General features: G+C 35.5%; 1 protein-coding gene across 4 annotated transcripts in view; it reads left to right on the forward strand.

The window, feature by feature from the left end:
• Window positions 1-22,442, forward strand: part of ATRNL1 (attractin like 1) — an 827,091-nt gene that overhangs the window by 139,495 nt on the left and 665,154 nt on the right. For all 4 annotated transcript variants that reach the window (XM_050804667.1, XM_050804668.1, XM_050804669.1 and 1 more), the window contains exons 11-13: window positions 14,033-14,117; window positions 15,630-15,838; window positions 17,155-17,273. In XM_050804667.1, the coding sequence (XP_050660624.1) occupies window positions 14,033-14,117; window positions 15,630-15,838; window positions 17,155-17,273 (413 nt within the window). The remainder of the gene's footprint in view (window positions 1-14,032; window positions 14,118-15,629; window positions 15,839-17,154; window positions 17,274-22,442) is intronic.

Consider the following 22,442-nt stretch of genomic DNA (forward strand, 5'->3'; position numbering starts at 1 on the left):
TATTTGAGAAAGTAATATTTTAATTGGCAGTATATAATAATGTATATTCTTAACCATTTTATTATACAGTGAAATTGCAGTTCTGTGTACTCTTAAAAGATCACTTAACTGGCCGGGCATGGAGGCTCACTCCTGTAATCCCACCACTTTGGGAGGTTGAGGCAGGCTGATCGCCTGAGGTCGGGAGTTTGAGACCAGCCTGACCAACATGGAGAAACCCCATCTCTACTAAAAATACAAAAATTAGCTGGTTGTGGTGGTGCATGCCTTTAATCCCAGCTACTCAGGAGGCTGAGGCAGGAGAATCGCTTTTACCCTGGAGGCAGAGGTTGTGGTGAGCCAAGATCGCGCCGTTGCACTTTAGCCTGGGCAACAAGACCGAAACTCCGTCTCAAAAAAAAAAAAAAAATTCACTTAGCTTATTAATGAAGCCTAGGATACTTGATTTTGCCCAACTCTTTGGAGTGATATATATGTATACATATATAATAGATATAGTTTGGTAAGGCATATAATTTCATAGCAAAATCATATTCAAATTAAGTCATCTAGTTATTTAATTTTTTGGAATACTCAGGCAAGATTATGAAAATTCCAATCTGCTTGCTCTTCATGTTTATAGTTATTTTTATTTTCTGGAGGTTATTTTATTAGTTCCTCTCTCTGTTTATCAGTATTTCTCTATGCACTTTGTTACATTCTTAGGGCTTTTTCTTGATGAAAGTGGTACCACTTAGCTGGCCACCTGAAAGAAACAGTTTCTTTGTAGATCAGGAAAATCCTTAGAATCATTCGCACATTTTTTTCAATGAATTTAGCCAACTGTTGACTGTTTTAAGCTTCATTATATCCTTTGCTTAAGGTGTTCGCTTTCTTTTTTGGGGGATTCTATACAAGAAATAGTAGTTTATTCTTTTTTAAAAAGAGGCCACTCAGTAAAAGAAAAAATAACCTTTTATTTTGAGGAAAGGATGAACTAACATTTATCTAATGTTTTCAATAGTGCTTGGCATGTCACACATGATTTATAATATAATTATTATTACATCTGTGTAGTGTACATTAGTATATTTAATTTGTAGAAGACAACACTGATTTACCATGGTTAAACCCAAAGTCACACAGGCTATAAGATGTTGTATTCAGAATTTAAAGTTAAGTGTACATTCAGAGTCCTTTTGATACCAACACTATACACTATGATATTTTTTTTTCTGGTTTAACAGGAGAAAAATGGAATTTTAGTTGGAAAGAATTTGTTAGTGTAATAAGACATTCAAAAATAGTTTTTATCAATAGATTTAATCATATTTCTGAGATGTATTTGAATTTCACTCTACCTGTCCCCCTACCATAAGTTGATTGGAAAATAGTGACCTCAAGATAGAAAATCTAGGAGAAAAAAAAGGATAATGGGTAATGAATCTCTCTCATTCTTAACAAGTCTACATCCATTTTGAGAGACTGTATTGAATACAAAAATTACTGAATAAAGATTAATGAAAAAATGCTCTGAAAAAGCAGACTCTTTAATAAATAGTGCTGGGAAAAGTTGACATTCATTTGCAGGAATATGAAACCACACCCTCCCCTCTAAACTAAAAATGGATCGAAACAATAAAACAACAGAAAACTGGAAAAATGCTTCAAGACATGGGTCTGGAGAAGATTTTATGAAAAAGGCCACAACAGCACAGGCAACAAAAGCAAAAGTAAACAAATGCTATCATATAAAAATAAAAAGCTTCTGCAAAGCAAAGGACAATCAACAGAGTGAAAAGACAACCTACAGAAGGGGAGAAAATATTTGCAAACAAATCTGACAGGGGATTAACATCCAGAATATATAAAGAACCAAGAAAATCTCAACAGTAAAGAAAACCACACCAAACAATTACACCATTTTGTAAATATTTTTTTGTGTAAACACAAAACCACACCATTTTGTAAGTATTTAACAAAAATAGGCAAATGATCTCAACAGACATTTCTCAGAAGAAGACATACAAATAACCAATAATATATGACAGCGTGCTCAACATCAGTGATCATCAGAGAAATACAAATCAAAACACAATGAAGTATCATCTCTCACCATTTAGGATATTTATTATCAAAAAGACAAAAAATAGCAAATGCTGGTGAGGATGCAGAACAAAGGGGAAATGTTTTTGGTGGAAATGTAAGCTAGTACAGCCACTATGGAGAACAGTATGGAGGTTCTTCAAAAAACTACAAATAGAACTATTACATACCACTACTGGACATGTATCCAAAGGAAAGAAAATCAGTATATTAAAGAGACACCTGCACCTCCAGGTTTATTGCAGTACACATCACAACATCCAAGATATGGATAGGGTAAATTGTGCTTATTTTAGAATATTAAAATATTCTAAACTAAATTTAAAGTATTAAAATATTCTAAAGTTGGTTCCAAGATATGGAGTATTCCAAGATATGGAACCAACTAGGTTTCTAACAAGAGATGAATGAATTTGAAAAATGTCGTATATATACATGCTGAAATACTATTCAGCCATAAAAATAATGAAGTCCTGTCATTGTGGCAACATGATGGAACTGGAAGACATTATGCTAAGCGAAATAAGCCAGGAACAGAAAGTTAAACACTGTATGTTTTCACTCATATGTGGAAGCTAAAACAGGTTGATCTAGAGGAAAAAGGTAGAACAGAGGATACTAGAGTCTGAGGAGCGTAGGGAGAAGTGGTAGGTTACACAGAGAGATTTGTTAAAGAATACAAAATTACAGCTAGATAGGAGGAATACATTGTAGTGTTCTATAACACTGTAAGATGACTATAGTTAGCTACTATGTATAGTTTCAAATATCTAGAATGAGGATATTGAATATTTCTAACAAAAAGAAATGATAAATGTTCGAGATGATTGATAGGCCAATTACCCTGATCTGATCACTATACATTATATGTATTGAAGTATCACTATCTACTCCATTAATATGTACAATTATTAGTTCTTAGTTAAAAAATGTAAAAAAGGAAAAAAGTTTTAAAAAAATCTTACCTCTTGAGGGAAGAAGGAGGAAGGACAAAGAAGTCATGAATGTAGAATGAAAAATTTAAAATAAAATATTAACATGTAGGATCCAAACATATTTCAAAAGTTGAATAAACTATGATCAAATAGGGTTCATTCTAGGAATTCAACTGTGATTCATTATCTGGGAATCTATAATTATAATTTATTAGTTCAAAACTATTAAGGCAACAGGACATATAATTGTATATCAAAACATTATAAAATCATTTCAATTAAGATTAGGTGTCAAACAGTAATGCCTACTTTGCCTGGCAGAAAGTAAAAAACTAAATACATATGTATTTAATGTCTTAGGGGACAAATCCTAAGAGAAGGTATGGGTATGAATGAGTTTTTTTAACCGAGAATGAGATAACCTAGGGTAAATTGTGCTTATTTCAGAATATTAAAAGAAGTTTTGAAGTAAGGAGCCAAAAAACAGAACCCCAGTAAAGTACCATCATTTCAGAGGCAGGTGGGAGAAGATATTTGGCAACATCCAGAATGTAATTTTCTATTATAGAAGTATTGAAATGGCTAATATAGGTTTTTCTTTATATTCATCTTGTTATGAGCCCTTTACATACAACCTGTGTGTACGTTCTGTCTTATTTCAAATTTGCAATTAAGACTGACTTATGAATTGGCATTCTAAGTGAAACAGTAAAAGATTTTTTGTTTTTTTGAGATGGAGTGCAATGGCACGACCTCGACTCACTGTAACCTCTGCCTTCCATGTTCAAGTGACTCTCCTGCCTCAGCCTCCTGAGTAGCTGAGATTACAGGCGCCCGCCACCATCCCCGGCTAATTTTTGTATTTTTCAGTAGAGACAGGATTTCACCATGTTGGCCAGGCTGGTCTTCAACTCCTGACCTCAGGTGATCTGCCTGCCTGGCCTCCCAAAGTGCTGGGATTGCATGCATTAGCCACCGCACCTGGCCAAAAGATTTTTTAAAGTGTCTTTACAGTAATACAGATTATATATATATATACACACACACACACACACACATATACACACACACGTATGTATATGTATATATATTATGAAAAAACATGAGCATTTATGGAAAAATTAGCCAGTGAATTTACATTTTCCACTTGCATTTTTTTGGTATAATAGTTAAAATAAATCAGTCTCCCTTCAGCTTGAGTTTTAATATAATTATCTATCCCTCATGTGTAAATAGTTTTGATGGTATAGTACTGTTTGCTCAAATTTGGGTTTGAGAGAATAGTAACTCTAAGTTTTTGATCTTATGTGTATTGAGTATATGGTTCATAACTAATAGTTAGTACCTTAAATAATGAGTAAGTTAACAGGTGTGTTATTTTATTTTTTATTTTTTTAAGCCTGTATTCCAGAGAGTGTATATTACCTTGGTCTTCATTCTTTTCATTGTAGCTGTTTTGTTGGTATAGAATATTATTTCTGTAATTTTCATGATGTCAGTAACTATGGAATTTGCTTTAATTTGTTTGGCCTTGAACTGTTTATGAAGTGATAATAATCTAAGTACTCCAGAAATATATTTTCTTCTTGGCAAGAAATATAAATTGTAGTCAGACAGATTAAAAATGTAAGAGACTTTTTAGTGTAAGAATTGGTTTAGACTACATGTAAACACATTATATTTGTTTAGTATTGAGCCTTAAGGCATTTGATTTATGCCCACATATCAAGCTGACATATTTGTGTTTTCTTCCTCTTGTTATCTGGACGGCAGAGAATTCCCCATATGGCCATAGGGAGGGGTGTTGATGTAACAGTGGTGGATGACATAGGGATTTGAGCTACATACTTAAACAGATTGCTTGTGCCCTGTGTTCCTGCTCGTACTTGATCAGGGGTACCACTTCCATTTCATATTCTTAGGGTTATTGGTAACAATATAGCTCATGATTGCAAACTCTCAACACATAGTCATTTGATTACCTGTGCTTAAGCATTCTATTTTTATCTGGACCCAATGGCAAGGCAGTAATAGAGGTATATAACTTTCCACCGCAGATGGTATGGCCTTTGACATGTGTGTGAAGACTGCATTGTGATTCTTTCACTGGGGCTTGCCATAAATTCCATATACTACTTTTTCCAGCAGTGACACTACCAAGAACTGTAGTATGTACTGGGTCATATGTCCCTAGCTGTGGAGTTGCATGCAGGGTAGACTTCACTGACAGCAGAGCTATTTCCTACCCTGGCTGGAAAAAGCTGGCAGCCTTTAATGTCTTGCAGTATATGGGCTGAAGCAGTATTCCTAGGATCGGAATGTGCTGCCTTTAGAACACAAAGAGGCCTACCAGATGGTTTGCTTTCTTCTTTGTAATGGGAGTTGCAAGATACGTGATTGGTCTTTTAATTCGGATGAGCTGTCTAAGAATGTTCTTGTCCACTGGACCACTAAATATTTTACCAACATGAAAGTCTCTGAATCTTTGTAGATTTTATTTTCCACCCTTTGAAGCATATGTCTTAAGAAGGTCTCTGTTGCATTATTCTTGCCCATCTGGCCCAATTAGCATAATGGTGTTAATGTAGTAGAACAACGTAATGTTCTGCAAAATATCCAACAGGATAAGGCAAAAGTGTGAAGGTATACTAGTTTCCCTTCCATGAGAATGCAAATGATTTTTGATCCTCTTTTTTGATAGTTAGCAAAGAACACATTTGCCAACTCCATGGCCATGTTAATTTGCTCTAATAAAACATATACATCTTGCATAACACAATTTTAGTTCTACTTGGTGGTAGGTGACTGCTATCCTTTAAGCTTTGTTTAGTTTGCAGGGGCCAAACTGATGATTTAGATGGAGATTTGATGGGGTCCATTATCCTGGCATTATTTTGGTTCTTAAGGGTGATACTAATTGCTTCTATCCACTCTCTCTGGAATGTGATAGTATTTTAACATTTATTGTGTTACCCAGGGCATAAAAGCTCCCAGAGGCCTCCACTGTGATAACCAAGGACCAAATATGGTAGGTGTTGTGCCATTTACTAAGTCTGTTTATTCCAATTCTATATCCAGCGACTGAAGACATGATCACTGGGTGAGTCTGTGACCCAGTGGACCCATTTTGAGCTGGACCTTGTCCAGGATTCCTTTTGTTTCCTCATCCCCATATATCCTTACTATAAAAAGAGGCAATAATGATACTTTGTATCTGCAGGTGTCAGTGTCAACTCAGACTCTGTGTTCAATAGTACTTGAAATGTTTGTGATGCCTTTCTTTCTAGACTACAATTTAACCAAAAAGATTATTATGGATGTTTTTGAGGAATAGCTGGGGAAATTAATAACACATACACTTGCTGTGGTATTTCAGAGTCCTTCTTCCTGCACCCCAGAATTTAAAATTTATCATCTCTGGATTTCCAAAATGGCTCATGTCCAGAAATTGAGCAATGCATTGTGACTTTTTAATTGCAGCATCTACAATTAGCCTCCTGATCATCCATCTTGGTTTTCTTTCTTTTTTTTTTTTTTGAGACTGTCGCCGCTGCTGGAGTGCAGTGGCCGGATCTCAGCTCACTGCAAGCTCCACCTCCCGGGTTTACGCCATTCTCCTGCCTCAGCCTCTCCAGTAGCTGGGACTACAGGCGCCCGCCACCTCGCCCGGCTAGTTTTTTGTATTTTTTAGTAGAGACGGGGTTTCACCGTGTTAGCCAGGATGGTCTTGATCTTCTGACCTCGTGATCTGCCCGTCTCGGCCTCCCAAAGTGCTGGGATTACAGGCTTGAGCCACCGCGCCCGGCCCTTGTTTTCTTTTGATAATGTAAGTTGGGAATACCCTTGTTGACTATCTGTTTTGCCTCTAGGGATACTATGTTCTGTTAAATATAATTCTTTATAAGTTAATTCCCTTGATTGACACTTTTGACCTTGCTGCTCATTACAATAATTGCCCTCTACTTGCACTGGCTTCTGTTACTTCAGTGTTACCAGCTGGCCTCTGTTGTCCTGTTGTTTCCCATCATTGGGCTCAGTTCTGTTACAGTTTCTCTTACCATCAGCTTTGGTCTATGGAGGAGACCCACGAAATTCTTAGTGGTGCTTCTTAGTGTCTCTCCCACCATCATATTCTTCATGGCTTTGGTAATTGTCATATCATCTGGCCCTTTCCGTAGATAAAATGGCCTGGTGGGTTTTCTGGCATTACAATGTATATTGGTTTCAGCATGTGCACATTTTTAGACTTTTAATCACTGCCTTTACTGTTTGCTATGGCAGTTCCGGCATTTTGACCTTACTTAGCATGGGGTATATTTTTCATGTTTTACATGTTTCTAGGACTCATCCAGACAGCAAGTTAACATCACCTCTTGTGGCATCCTTGTCAGAAAGGTAAATCCTGCATCTTGGGAGAAGGCTTTCAAATCAATAAACTCTCCCTAATCCAATGATAAGGTTCTGGCCTGCTTGATCAAGCTCCCCTCTGAACCTCATACCACCTGTACTCTCCCACCTCCTTCCAACATGTACTGTCTATCTGTCTAGGTTTTTTTGTTTGTTTGTTTGTTTGTTTTGTTTTGTTTTGTTTTGAGACAAGAGTCTTGTTCTGTCGCCCAGGCTGGAGTGCAGTGGTGTGACCTCGGCTCACTGCAACCTCCGTCTCCTGGGTTCAAGCAATTCTCCTGCCTCAGCCTCCTGAGTAGCTGGGACTACAGGCACCTGCCACCACACCCGGCTAATTTTTTTGTACTTTTAGTAGAGACGGGGGTTTCACTATGTTGGCCAGGCTGGTCTTGAACTCTTGACCTTGTGATCCGCCCACCTCTGCCTCCCAAAGTGGTGGGATTACAGGCGTGAGCCACTGCGACCGGCGAAGGTCTTACAGATTCTTTGGTGGTATATTCTCTTTCTTTCCTTAGCAGTCCCAACATGTACCTGGATGAGTTATGTTGATACCCAACCCAAGTTATAGGCCCTCTGGCCAGTACTGAAGATGTGAGCAGATCCTGACCTGGGCCACAGGTCTTGCTGGAGAGTAACCTCTACATGGTGTTTAAGCAAAGGCAGAGTGCTATCTGTGTTTTAGGAGGGTAGGGTGGATCATTTCTGCAGTGTCAGATGATTCAGGAAAATCTGAGAATTCAAAATTTGGGGAGATTTTAAGGAGCATCAACTTCTGATACTCCCATGTTGTGTGTCAGAGTCCTTTTTCTTCTGGGGCTTGACCTTCTTTAATTGGCAGATCTTCTATAATTGGCAGTCTTTTTATATGGTACTGAGGAGACCCTCTGGCTTTATCAGCCTTTCATTATCTTTTTTTAGAGCACACTGGGGCTAAGCAGTAGACATGCAATTCTAATATCTTAATAGTTACCCTTCCTCATGTTTTTCAAGCATCTAGTACTTCCTCCTGCTACACTATTCCCTTCTATTGGTATGCCGTCCTAATTTACCACTAGTTTAAGTTTTTGCAGTTGCTTGATGGCCACTTTGTGCCAAGAGCTGTCTGTGCTCCACCTACCACCAATGATGAGTTTTTCATTGCTAGCCTGGCAATGTATGATCCAGCTCTCAAACTCCAACTTATTTCTTACTTTCTTATACCATTCCTGAAACAAGTCAAAGTTTGAGTCCTCTGGAAAGCAGACTCTGAGGTAGAGTTTAGTATTCATGATGTTAATTGGGAGTACCCTTACAATCAATGCCTTTGCAAGAGGTAGGGGGATGAAGCAGAATTGGACAAAGGGAGAAGCTGAGTTGTGATGTGGACAGATAACCTTAGTCAACCCTGTAAGGATTGACTGAAGGCAAAATAATTGGTCATACTTCTCCCATGTTGGGCCGGAATGGCCAGGCCTTTTTACCACCACATTTATCAGTCATTGGATATGGGTCATTCTAAGAAGGGTGTGCCCTTGAGCAAAGTGGGCCTGTGTTCCTCAGGCAGTTTGTGAGGTAGCTTGCAACTGACTATTCACTGACAGCACTACTAACAACCCAGACAACAAATTTGTTTTTTTGAATGATGATCTGGGCAGCATATATCCATGTCTACCAGAAATATCCAAACTTCAGATGATTAACACCGAATAAAAATTTATTTTTCACCTATTATACATGTTCATCATTGGTTGGCAGGGGAGTTTTTTTTTTTTAAATTATTATACCTTAAGTTCTAGGTACATGTGCACAATGTGCAAGTTTGATGCATAGATACACATGTGCCATATTGGTTTGCTGCACCCATTACCTCATCATATACATTAGGTATTTCTCCTAATGCTATCCCTTCCCCAGCCCTCCACCCAACAACGGGCCCTGGTGTGTGATGTTCCCCGCCCTGTGTCCAAGTGATCTCATTGTTCAATTCCCACCTATGAGTGCGAACATGCAGTGTTTGGTTTTCTGTCCTTGCGATAGTGTCCTGAGAATGATGGTTTCCAGCTTCATCCATGGCCCTGCGAAGGACATGAACTCATCCTTTTTATGGCTGCATAGTATTCCATGGTGTGTATGTGCCACATTTTCTTAATCCGGTCTATCATTGATGGACATTTGGGTTGGTTCCAAGTCTTTGCTATTGTGAATAGTGCCACAATAAACATACGTGTGCATGTGTCTTTATAGTAGCATGATTTATAATCCTTTGGGTATATACCCAGTAATGGGATGGCTGGGTCAAATGGTAATTCTAGTTCTAGATCCTTGAGGAATCACCACACTGTCTTCCACAATGGTTGAACTAATTTATACTCCCACCAATAGTGTAAAAGCATTTCTATTTCTCCACATCCTCTCCAGCATCTGTTGTTTCCTGAATTTTTAATGATTGCCATTCTAACTAGCATGAGATGTTATCTCATTGTGTTTTTGATTTGCATTTCTCTGATGACCAGTGTTGATGAGCATTTTTTCATGTGTCTGTTGTCTGCATAAATGTCTTCTTTTGGGAAGTGTCTGTTCATATTCTTTGCCCACTTTTTGATGGGGTTGCTGTTTTCTTGTAAATTTGTTTGAGTTCTTTGTAAATTCTGTATATTAGTCCTTTGTCAGATGGGTAGATTGCAAAAATTTTCTCCCATTCTGTAGGTTGCCTGTTCACTCTGATGGTAGTTTCTTTTGCTTTGTAGAAGCTCTTTAGTTTAATTAGATCCCATTTGTCTATTTTGGCTTTTGTTGCCATTGCTTTGGTGTTTTAGTCATGAAGTCCTTGCCCATGCCTATGTCCTGAACGGAATTGCCTAGGTTTTCTTCTAGGGTTTTTATGGTTTTAGGTCTAACATTTAAGTCTTTAATCCATCTTGAATCAATTTTTGTATAAGGTGTAAGGAAGGAATCCAGTTTCAGCTTTTTACATATGGCTAACTAGTTTTGCCTGCACCATTTATTAAATAGGGAATCCTTTCCTCATTTCTTGTTTTTGTCAGGTTTGTCAAAGATCAGATGGTTATAGACGTGTTGTGTTATTTCTGAGGCCTCTTTTCTTTTCCATTGGTCTATATCTCTGTTTTGGTACCAGTACCATGCTGTTTTGGTTACTGTAGCCTTGTAGTATAGTTTGAAGTCAGGTAGCGTGTAGTATAGTTTGAAGTTATTTAAGAATAAATATGTATTATGCTACCTGGCTTATCTGTAAATAATATCACAGATATATACTATTAGAAATAGTGAAAACTGAACTTTAGCTAAGTGCGGTGGTGTGCACCTGTAATTCAGAAACTCTGGAGGCTGAGGCAGGAGGATTGCTTGAGACCAGGAATTAATTTAGACCAGCCTAGGCAATATAGCAAGACCCCATCTCCAAAAAACAAATAAGAAACTGAATATTGCTCTAAAAAAATTATAATATAAAGGTATAAAGAATGGAGGGAGAGAAAGTATGTGTGTGTAAGTCTATGTAAGAGCTTCTATGAAGAAGGAAGTCAGACATATTATCTGAAACTGGGAATGAGGCATGCTGTTTAGGACAGATGAAAATACAAAAAAACAAAAACAAACTCTTTCTAGCTGTTTATTTAGAATTAAAAGTGCTTACCTCTGTGATTCTGGAATATGCTTTGGGAAGATAGGGGGCAGTGGATTTTTTTTTTTGATAAGCCTTGTAGAAATATTGGACGTTTGAGCTTCACATATGTATATATTTAAAAATAATAAAAGCAAACCATAACAGTACAGAAATTAAATGATGCACAAGTTAGTGGGTCAAGGATAAATGTTCAAAAATTGGGAAAATTAGTGCATGGACATATACTTGGAAATTTTCCATCTGGAAAATATATATGGGAAAAATTAAGTTTGATGCTTACCAGATATACAAAAATAAGTTCCAAAAAGATTGAAGACCAAAATAGTAAAAGCCAACTGAAAACCTTTACTAGAAAGTTAGAGATTATTTTTAAAATCTGAGTTTACTGAATAAACAAGCACAGATCATAAGGTAACCTAAAAGTAAGACCAACTTTCTGTGAAACCAGATTTCATAAACTAAGTGAAAAAAAGATGCTGTAGCATGGAAGAATAAATGGTAATACATATAGCCAGCAAAGGATTAGTATCCGGAGTATTTAATCAAGAATTCTTTAAATTATTAAGAAAAAGACAAAAAGCAAATAGAAAAATGTGCAAGTCTTGAGCAGTGATTTCATAGAAGACTAAAACAAATAACCTATACATGTGAAAATAAGTTGACTCACCAGTAACTGGAAAAATGCAAAATCGAGCCATTTATCAGGTTGGTAAAAGTTTATAGTCTGATAGAGCTACATGTTGTAGAGAATATAAAACAAGAGGAACTGTTGTACACTGCTAATGTGGGTCAACACAACTACTTTGGGGAGCAAACTGGGAAAATCTAGTAAAATCAAAGTTGTGTATTTTCTTATACCTCTTGGAAATCTGGAGAAACCTTCAAAATATGCACAAGATACATATAACAGTGAATATACCAACATGACCTGTAATAGGAAAAAATCTTAAAAAAGGCTAATCACTGACAGTTTAATGGGTGAATATTTCATATAGTCATAACATGGAAAACTCTAACATGGTTACAATGATTGCACAGTACCACTTAATATCTATAAATTTAAATGAGCTGTGTAATTGACATTTCTCCAAAGATATACAAATGTCCAATGAGCACATGGAAAGACGCTCAACATCACTAATCATTAGGGAATGTGAGTCAAAACCACAGTGGTATACTTATTCATACTCATTAAGATGGCTATGATACAAAAAACAGAAAATAGCAAGGGTTGACGAGGACATGGAGACATATTTGTTCCTTTTGCATTAGTGGTAAAAACGTAAAATGATCCAGCTACTATGGAAAACAGAACGACAGTTTCTTAAAAAATTACACACAGAATTACTATATGATCCATTAATCTAATGGACCTCATACAAGTTATTTACCTTCCCATAGGTCTGATTCTTCATTTCTAACATAGGGTAATACCTGCTTAATCAATTTCACTGGATTCTTATAAAGAGCATTTTAAGATATGCAGATGAAAACACTTTGAAACTTTTATATATACTTTATATATACAAGTATACAATTTATACTTTATATAATTTATTTTGTACCAACTTAACAGTACTACACACATATAATGTACATTTCTTAAATTAACTCTAACATGTAAAATTGGCAGTCTGTTATTCTTTATCATAGGCCTCTATAATAATATTTTCTAAAATGTGATCTTCAGAGCATTGACTCTTGAGGATCTTAATAGGCATTATGTGAAAAGTGCTCCTTTGGACAACACATTGGGAAAACACTGTTACATAAAGTTAGGTTAGGTTTTGTACCTTTACGCTCTCTGTTTAGAGAGTATTTAATAGGCAGATATACCTTGTGGACTTAAAAGACAGATTATACAAACTAAATGAACACACTTTTTCGGGGGAGATTTGTGTTTCCTGGAGTATACTTTAGCATATACAAGTCAACATGTATTTTATTGTTCTCAGTCTTTCAACATCATTTTCTAAACTTACAGTTTTGGTTTTTATAACTTTTTGATATTCATTAATAAAATATTGAGTTGAAACCAAATTTATTTTATTATTATTATAGATATAATTACTTAAATAAGAAAACAAGTAATTCATTACTTTAACTTTTACAACTAACTATACTTAAGATTATTTTCTTGTTCCATAAAGGCTTTTACCTAAACAAAATTAATTTGTTTTAAAATATCTTGTTATATCTATATGCTTTTATGAAATACCAAGGCATGTCTTTATAGATATGGCATTTCTAAGAAGGTGAAATCTAAAACACTGTATTGACAATGTTACTAGTCATTGAATGATGAATTATTTTAAATCTCAAATTTATGTTAGTATATATGTCAATTTTGAGTTTATATTGAAATACACGTTTTTCTTAACCACTTTCCATAGTTTTTATATAGTTCATAGATTATTTATGATTTTCATTTTTTATCTAGAAATTTTGCAGTTAAAATAATTCCCTTCTACATAAAAAAGCTTTTCTTTTGAAATATCAAATCATTAAAGTGATTTAAATGTTTTATCCTGATGATTATATTTTTAGGTATTCTTTCAGCGGACATTATATATGCCATTTACTTTTGTATGCATACATGTAATATTTGATTCAGTATTAAACTTTCAAATAGGCGTGCCCTATACTGACATTCATAAGTTTTACCTGGTATATTTAATAAAGATATCTCTTCGAAATTATCTTCCAATATAAAATACCTCTACGTTCATTCCTTTCATTTTCTTATTCTCATATGCTTAAAATTATTTATGGGAATTCTTGGCAAGAGTTATTTTTATTTAAGGAATAGTGCTAGTTGAGTAATTATGCTAAATTGAAGGTCATGGAAAATTAGTGAGAATTTTTTTTTTGGCTTCCTGCTTGTGCATAGTATATCTTTAATTTGGCCAATGATGTTTTTATGTTATTTGTCTTAGTTTATTATTTTATTTCATTTTTTGGTTTTCTGTTCTCTTTTTTCTAGCTTGTGATGAATGGAAAATACTACCAAAACCAAATCTTCATAGAGACGTCAACAGATTTGGACACTCTGCAGTAGTCATTAATGGGTAAAAGAAGCACATTTCCAATTTTTAGAGGGTCACCGATATCAGTCATACTATCCTCATATTCTGGTATTCTTTTTGAAAATTATCATTGGTACTTAGTGGTATTGGATTTTATGCATCTCTGCTCTACCATAGAATACATTTTGATTTGTTAATCATATCTTTTTTCCTTTCTTGTTTAATATATTTAAGGGACATGGGAGTAGGTAAAAGAAAGGTGCTGAGATAAAACATCAGATACCCTTCTATGTCATCCTGCCTTCTTTTCTTTTTCCAGAGATCAGATAAGGAATGACTCTTCTTTTAAAAAGATGGAACTGAAATGATAGAGAGGCTAGCCCCATATTTCTATCAAGGAGAACAAGGAAAGTGAGAAGAATTAGATTCTCATTTTAGTTCTGTCATTTACGAAATGGGTGATTTTTGACAAGTCTCTTAACCTCTCTGGACCTTACAATCCTTATATCCATTGAGAAATTGGACTCGATGGTCATTACATTGCCTTCCCCATTTAAGTTAATATAATTTTTGTATTTCTATCTCAAAATTTTGGTAATTTGGAATCCAGTGATATGTAACAATCTGCTAGCTCATTTAGTAGCTTAACATTTGTAAATCAGAATGACCTTTTTATAAGCTCATTTTTATTACTGCCTTATCCTAAATATGTAAAAATTCTCCACTATTGCCACAAAATGACTTGACCACAATGAAACTGTGTAACTGATATCAATTGGCTGTCCAAACAGTAATAAATGAAAACTGTGAAACATAAAACCTCTCGGGTTCTCTGGTTGATTTTTATTTTACCTTTTTAAATTATAAAATACATTTTGGAAGCCTTTTTTAACTGATTCAATTTATTATGTTAATAATATTTTTGACATGAAAAATATGCTATTTTAAGGGCATCTCAACCTTTTTTGGCACTGGTTAGAATTTAGTATTGTCTAGGCATCTCTTTCCAGACTGAAATTTTAAAAATCTTTTTGATTATTTTACTCTTAGTTTTCTTATTTTAAAAGAATGAAACACCATAAGAAAAACTCTGTGTCTAGTTTCAGAATTCTATGTCTATATTGAAAATTTATAATTCTAAATAGCAGTTCTAAAGTGTGTCTTGTCTATGTACAGCTATTATCTTTTTTAAAAAATATTGTTTACTACCTTATTAAAAACAACACTTATTTTTCTGACAAACAGATGTTGTATATAATCCTTGTTTTTTTTTCCTTTCTTGTATTAACAATAAAACACGTTTTGAAGACTTAGTGTTTTCTTAATATATTAAGATTTATAGAATATTTCATATTTTGTCTGGAAAGTCTTCAAGAAATTATATAGTACTTCCTCTGGTGTTTTTATATCATATTGTATGCTAGAAATATGATCTTAAAGAAGTACTTAAAATAGTATAAAATGTATATTTAAATATATGCTTATTTTTATAAATAACATTAGATACAGACTTTTAACAGTGTTTCTTTAAGATTCTTGTTTTGTTTTTAATAGGTCCATGTATATATTTGGGGGATTTTCTAGTGTACTCCTTAATGATATCCTTGTATACAAGCCTCCAAATTGCAAGGCTTTCAGAGATGAAGAACTTTGTAAAAATGCTGGTCCAGGGATAAAATGTGTTTGGAATAAAAATCACTGTGAATCTTGGGAATCTGGGAATACTAATAATATTGTTAGAGCAAAGTGCCCTCCTAAAACAGGTAAATTTCTTTTTCTTTTCCTCTCTCTGGCAGCAAAATTTCTCTTCTCGAGAAGTAGAAATATCTTCTGCTTATAAGAATTACTTTAGTAGCTACAGAAATGAAAAATTTATAATACCCTAATTAGGAATTCTAATATTTGAATCTAGTGATTAATAATTTAATATCTTTATTAGCTATTTTTAGTTTTATTTTTGAAATCTGTATATATAGTATATATATATCAATATTTTATATATGACATGGTCATATATATGAATTTTCTAATATAATTTTAAAATACTTTCCAATACATCATTTCTAAGATATACTGTTAGATTTAAAGAAATAAAATGAAATAATTTATTTTCCATGTGGTATTTTTTTTTCCTGAATTATTGCTAAACCACACCATAAAGTAAAAAAATTTTCTAGCATTTCATGACTAATGTTCTGGTATTATATTTCTTATAGAATGGTGAATAAATAAATGAGACTTATGAAAAGTTACCAGTCAATTATTCATCAGTTAGCTAATTAACTATTTGGATAAATATTGTTTGGTGTTTTAAATGATGGGCGTTGTTAAACATTTTTGAGGCTATAATTAATAAATGTATTTTTAAGTTTTACTAATGTGTATTAATTCAGATGTCTTTTGATATCTTTAAAAAGGATGATAAACTGTATTTGTTATGATGTTTTCTTTTGTGTGTATAGTAATACCCTTTGTTCAGTAAAATGTCTGTAAATCCTTTGACCTTCTCTAAAATATGTGAATTTATTTATTTTATTTTATTTTTTGAGACAGAGTCTCACTCTGTCAACCAAGCTGGAGTGCAGTGGTGTGATCAAACTCCATCTCCTGGGTTTAAGCAATTCTGCTGCCTCAGCTTTCCGAGTAGCTGGAATTACAGGCATGTGCCACCACGCCTGGCTAATTTTTGTATTTCTAGTGGAGATGGGTCTCGTGATGCTGGCCAGGCTTGTCTTCAAATCCTGACCTCAAGTGATCCGCCTGCCTTGGCTTTTCAAAGTTCTGGGATTGCAGACATGAGCTACTGCGCCTGGCCCAAATGTGTGAATTTAAAGTGACTGTAGGATCCTTGTATATTGAATAATTAAAATGGGGGTAAAAGGTCTCGAAAATCCTGTAAACACAATTGAACTACGAATGTTGTCTTAATCTTTAGGAAACTTACTTTGAAACTGAAGGTCATTTCTTTGGTTAAAAAATGTCTTAGTGATTCTTAATGATTCTTAAATAGATATTGTAAATTAAGAAGAGTAAGATTTTCTTTTTTGTGCTGATGTATTGTTTCCCATTTGTATTATAGCTGCTTCTGATGACAGATGTTACAGATATGCAGATTGTGCCAGCTGTACTGCCAATACAAATGGGTGCCAATGGTGTGATGACAAGAAATGCATTTCGGCAAATAGCAACTGTAGTATGGTCAGTATTTATGGGTAAATGGTGCTGTAGTTATAACACACTGCTGCTTTATGATCATTAGCTTACCATTTAATAGCACTGTAGAAAAAACGCACTTTACACATTAAGACATTTAGAAAGTATATAGGGAATCATTCACTTCTTAGTAAATTGTAAAGTTAGACTGGTTTGTTGTTCAAATTTGTCAGTCTAGATTCCATTTTGGATCCATCAACTTTACTTCTTTTCGTGGATGAGACTGGGAACATTTTTTAAAAACTGATATTAAAAAAGACTATAACTGTAAATATTATCTTCTGTCCTAATGAAAATAAGATTATATAGGTAGGTATTGAAATAATTCCCAGTGGATTCCTGTCAGACATGCATTAGTGGTCGTGTGGTCTAGTGCTTTGTTTTCACACTTTGTGTGTAAGTTTAGCCTCAGCTGTTGGTAGTAGTAGTTTCTCTTTTAACTGTCTATATATTAGTGGTTCTCAAATTGAGGCAATTTTGTCTCACAGGGGACATTTCACAGAGACATTTTGGTTGTCACAAATGTGGAGCTGCTATTGTCATCTAATAGGTAGAAGCAAGGGATGCTGCTAAACATTCTATAATTTTTATAAGATTTTTAAAAGGCCTTTTACATCTAAAATAGAGTTTTAGCACTATTGACATTTTAAGCCCTATATTTGTTTATTTGTTGTGGGAGAGCTGTTCTATATATTGCAGAATTTAAAAAAAAACTTATAAAATATTTATGGCAGATGAAAATGGATTAAGAGCAGCAAAAATTAAGATTTTAAGTGGTCGCATCTAAACATTCTATGTTTCATAGAAGATATCAACAAATTGAAAGGAAAAATTTAAAAAAGTAGTATTTAGTAGGATTAAAGATTGTTTTTTTTTTCTTTGAGACAGAGTCTTGCTCCATCACCCAGGCTGGAATGCAGTGGCATGATCTTGGCTCACTGCAACCTCCACCTCCTGGGTTCAAGTGATTCTTATGCCTCAGCCTCCTGAGTAGCTGGGATTATAGGCAAGCACCACCATGCCTGGCTAATTTATATTTTACTAGAGACAGGGTTTCACCATGTTGGCCAGGCTGGTCTTGAACTCCTGGCCTCAAGTGATGTGCCCACCTCAGCCTCCCAAAGTGCTGGGATTACAGGCATGAGGCACTGTACCCAGCCTAAAGATTCTTTTATGGGCCTATAGCTTGAGTAAAAATAAATAGTGTGGATACATATTTCCAACTGAATATAATGTATTATTTTTTATTTTTTGGAATTTTTATTAATGAAAGTATCTACTTGTTTTTCAAGATAGCAGGCAGAGCTAAAAGGCAAAGAAAAGGGAGTTGAAACTAAGTAAAAAATTTGATTGTATAATTAAAAAAATTTCTCCACTAATTAATAATTCAAAATATGTAAGTTTTATGATTTTAATCTAATATTCAAAACTTAAAATGGAGGGAAATTTGCAGTCACTGACTCATTAGATTGAACCCTTTTGTTTTCATACATATTCTGTTGTTGTGTATGAAGTTGTTTTAATAACAAGATATACTTCAATTTTATTTGAGTTTTAACATTAATATAACATGGTTATGTTTTGCAAATTTAAATTACATTTTAAGATATCCACTAATATTCATCTAATGGGAGTTATTTTAGTAGAAGTGGGAGTTGAATAAAATAAGACATGGGAATCAGGGACTTGTATTACAGTTCTTCAGAGAAACAGAATCTGTCTATATATATACACATATACACAGTTTGTAGATATATAAATATATATTTGTTTATATATAATATATAAATATATAATATGTATGTACATAATGAGATTTATTATAAGAAATTGACTCATGTGGTTATAAAGGTTGAAAAGTCCCAGGATCTGCCATCTGCAAACTGAAGACCCAGGAAAGTTGATGATGTAAATTCCACTCCACGTATGGAGGCTTGAGAACCAGGAGTGCAGATGGTGTAAGTCTCAGTCCAAGAGCAAGAAAAGGCAGAGAGAGGAAATTCTTCCTCCCTCTACTTTTTCGTTCTTTTAGGCCCTCAGTGGATTGGATGATGCCCACCATAGGCAGAGCATTTTACTTTACCTGGCTTACCAATTTAGTCTTATCCAGAACTCCCCACAGACATATCCAGAAATAATGCTTAGCCTAATATGTGACCACCCCATGTCTTGGAAAAGTTGACACATAAAATTAACCATTGCAAGTCTACCCTTTGTCAACTTGGCACCTATACATAGCTACATAAACATACTTAATTTTCAAATGAAGATAATAACTAGGTCATATTCTACCTAACATGATACAAGTATCCTGTGTACAACTGGAAAACACATCAATCTCTTTCCCAGAAAAGGAGGTAAAGTCCTTGAGTGATATTTACTCCTCTCCTTGATATTCTATAACTTAAATACTATGATGTAAAATCAACAGTGCTTAAATTCTGATATGAGCATCTTATGTTACATGATGAGGGAATAAGAGGGGAATGAAAACAAAGATATTACACACACACAAACACACACATAGATGTATTCTTAGCAAAATGAGGAGGAAATACAATTACTGTCCTTATTTCTGTAACCGATTGCGTGTTTGTAGCTAGTATTTATACGTATATTCTTTTTTAAAATTATACTTTAAGTTCTAGGGTACATGTGCACAATGTGCAGGTTTGTTACATATGTATACATGTGCTATGTTGGTGTGCTGCACCCATTAACTTGTCATTTATGTTAGGTATATCTCCTAATGCTATCCCTCCCCCCTTCCCCCACCCCACGACAGGCCCCGGCGATTCCTCAAGGATCTAGAACTAGAAATACCATTTGACCCAGCCATCCCATTACTGGGTATATACACAAAGGATTATAAATCATGCTGCTATAAAGACACATGCATACGTATGTTTATTGTGGCACTATTCACAATAGCAAAGACTTGGAACCAACCCAAATGTCCATCAGTGACAGACTGGATTATATGTATATTCTTACCTAACCATTCTGTATTTCCTTTACCTTCAGCAAGCACCTTACCTGCTTGTGGTTTTTTACCTGTTAGGGTGACTCAAACCTTTATTCTTGAAGGGTCATTCTTCATTAGTAGTCCTGCTTGAATTGGATTGCTGTAGTTTTCCACTGATCTCAATCACAGGGTAATATAATTTGGATATTTGTCCCTGTCCAACTTTATGTTGAAATGTAATCCCCAGTCTTGGAGGTGGAGCTTGGTGGGAGGTGTTTGGATCACAGGAGTGGATCCCTCATGAATGGCTTGGGCCATCCGCTTGTTGATAAGTGAACTCTCGCTCTGGGTTCACTTGAGATCTGGTCGTTTAAAAGTGTGTGGCATCTCCACCTCCACTCTCACTCTTGCTCCTGTTGATTTAGAGGTGTAAGGAACCTAAAGTGGCCAAGTGGCCATCTTAATTTCCAATTCTATGGAATCAGTGTTGTGTTTTCTGGAAAAAAATATTCCTTCCTCTGGAATTAAGACATCTAGGTCAGCAAAGAGTAAGGTCACAAGAACAGGAAGAAACGTTTTGCTAATGAATTACTAGGGACAATAGTGAGTAGTACCACTCCCATTTCCAACCCTTGATTCTTGGTCCCATAAATGCTGGCTGTGAGAAAAAGAGCACCATGTACTGGATGCCGACTCAGAGCTTATATGGCTTTCTGGAGAACCCTTCTCTCAGCCTTGCAAGGTATTACTACTTAGCTGGCACTATAACTGAATCATCAAAAGCCCATTCCACTGTTTTATGAAACAAGTTGCTTGATGATTGTAGGGAACATGATAAGACCAGTGAGCCTAGGCCCACTGCTGTCCTTCATGTGCTGTGATGTGAGTTCCTTGGTCAGAAGCAATGCTGTGTGGAATACCAAGATAGTAGAAAAAGAATTCTGTAAGTTTACTGATGGGAGTTTTGGCAGAAGCATTGTGAGCAAGGAAGGCAAATCTGTAGCCAGAATAAATGTCTGTTTCGGTAAAAACAAATGCTTCCCTTTCCCTGATGGAAGCTCTGTTAACCTGCCTCCAGGTAGCTGGCTGATTACCTAGGGGGATGGCGCAATATCAGGAGCTCAGTGTTGGTTTCTGCTACTGGCATATGGGGTACCTTGTGGTCATGGCCCTGGTGGATGGAAGTCCATTTTGCTGAGCCCATGCATAATCTCCATCCCTGCCACCATGGCCAGTTTGTCCATGATGTTGGGTGATGACACAGGTGGCTAGGGAAGAAGGTATCCATAGAACTGGTCATCTTATCCATGTGATTATTAAAATACTCTTTTGCTGATGTCACCTTTTGGTGAACATTTACACTGGATACAAGTATCTTCACTTATTTGCCATTCAGCGAGATCTGTCCACATCCCTTTTCCACAAATTATTTTTTTTGTCACCAATTTTCCATTCATGTTCCTTCCAAGTTCCTGACCATACAGGCAAACCATTGGCCACAGCCCATGAATCTGTACACAGTTGCACATCTGGCCATTTCTTCTTCCAAACAGAATGAACAATGAGGTGCACTGCTTGATTTTGCTCACTGGGAAGATTTCCTTTCACTACTGTACTTCAGGGAGGTCCCAGGAAGGGGCAGCAGAGCTTCAGCAGTCCGTTTTTGGGTAGAGGCTGCATATTGTGCAGAACCATCTTTAAATGAAATCAGTCTTCTCTTCCTCTGTCAAGTGATCTAGGGAACTTTTCATGAAGTGATAGGTGCAGACTAGGAGAGAGAAGGCACTGTGGCAGACGTGGGGATTATGGGCATTTGGGCCTCTTTTTCATGTAACTTAGTTGCTTCTTCAGGGCCTGCTTGAGCCTGGTCATGTATATACCACTTTTATTTGATGATAGAGTGCCACTGTGCACACCCAACCTCATGGGTTGGTGGGTCAGATAACACCCAGTTCATGATGGGCCGAAATCACCATGGTGGCCCATGGTTAAACATTCAGTTTCTATTAATGCCCAGTAGCAGACTAAGAGCTGTTTCTGTTAAAGGAGAATAGTTATCTGCAGAGGATGGTGATGTTTTGCTACGAAATCCTGAGTCTGCACTGTTATTTTCCTATAGAGGCCTGCCAAAGGCTCCAAAGAGCATCCTGTCTGCCACTGATATTTGAGACACCATTGCATCTGCAGGA

This window comes from Macaca thibetana, chromosome 9 (assembly GCF_024542745.1).
Source record: "Macaca thibetana thibetana isolate TM-01 chromosome 9, ASM2454274v1, whole genome shotgun sequence".
Taxonomy (NCBI): domain Eukaryota; kingdom Metazoa; phylum Chordata; class Mammalia; order Primates; family Cercopithecidae; genus Macaca; species Macaca thibetana.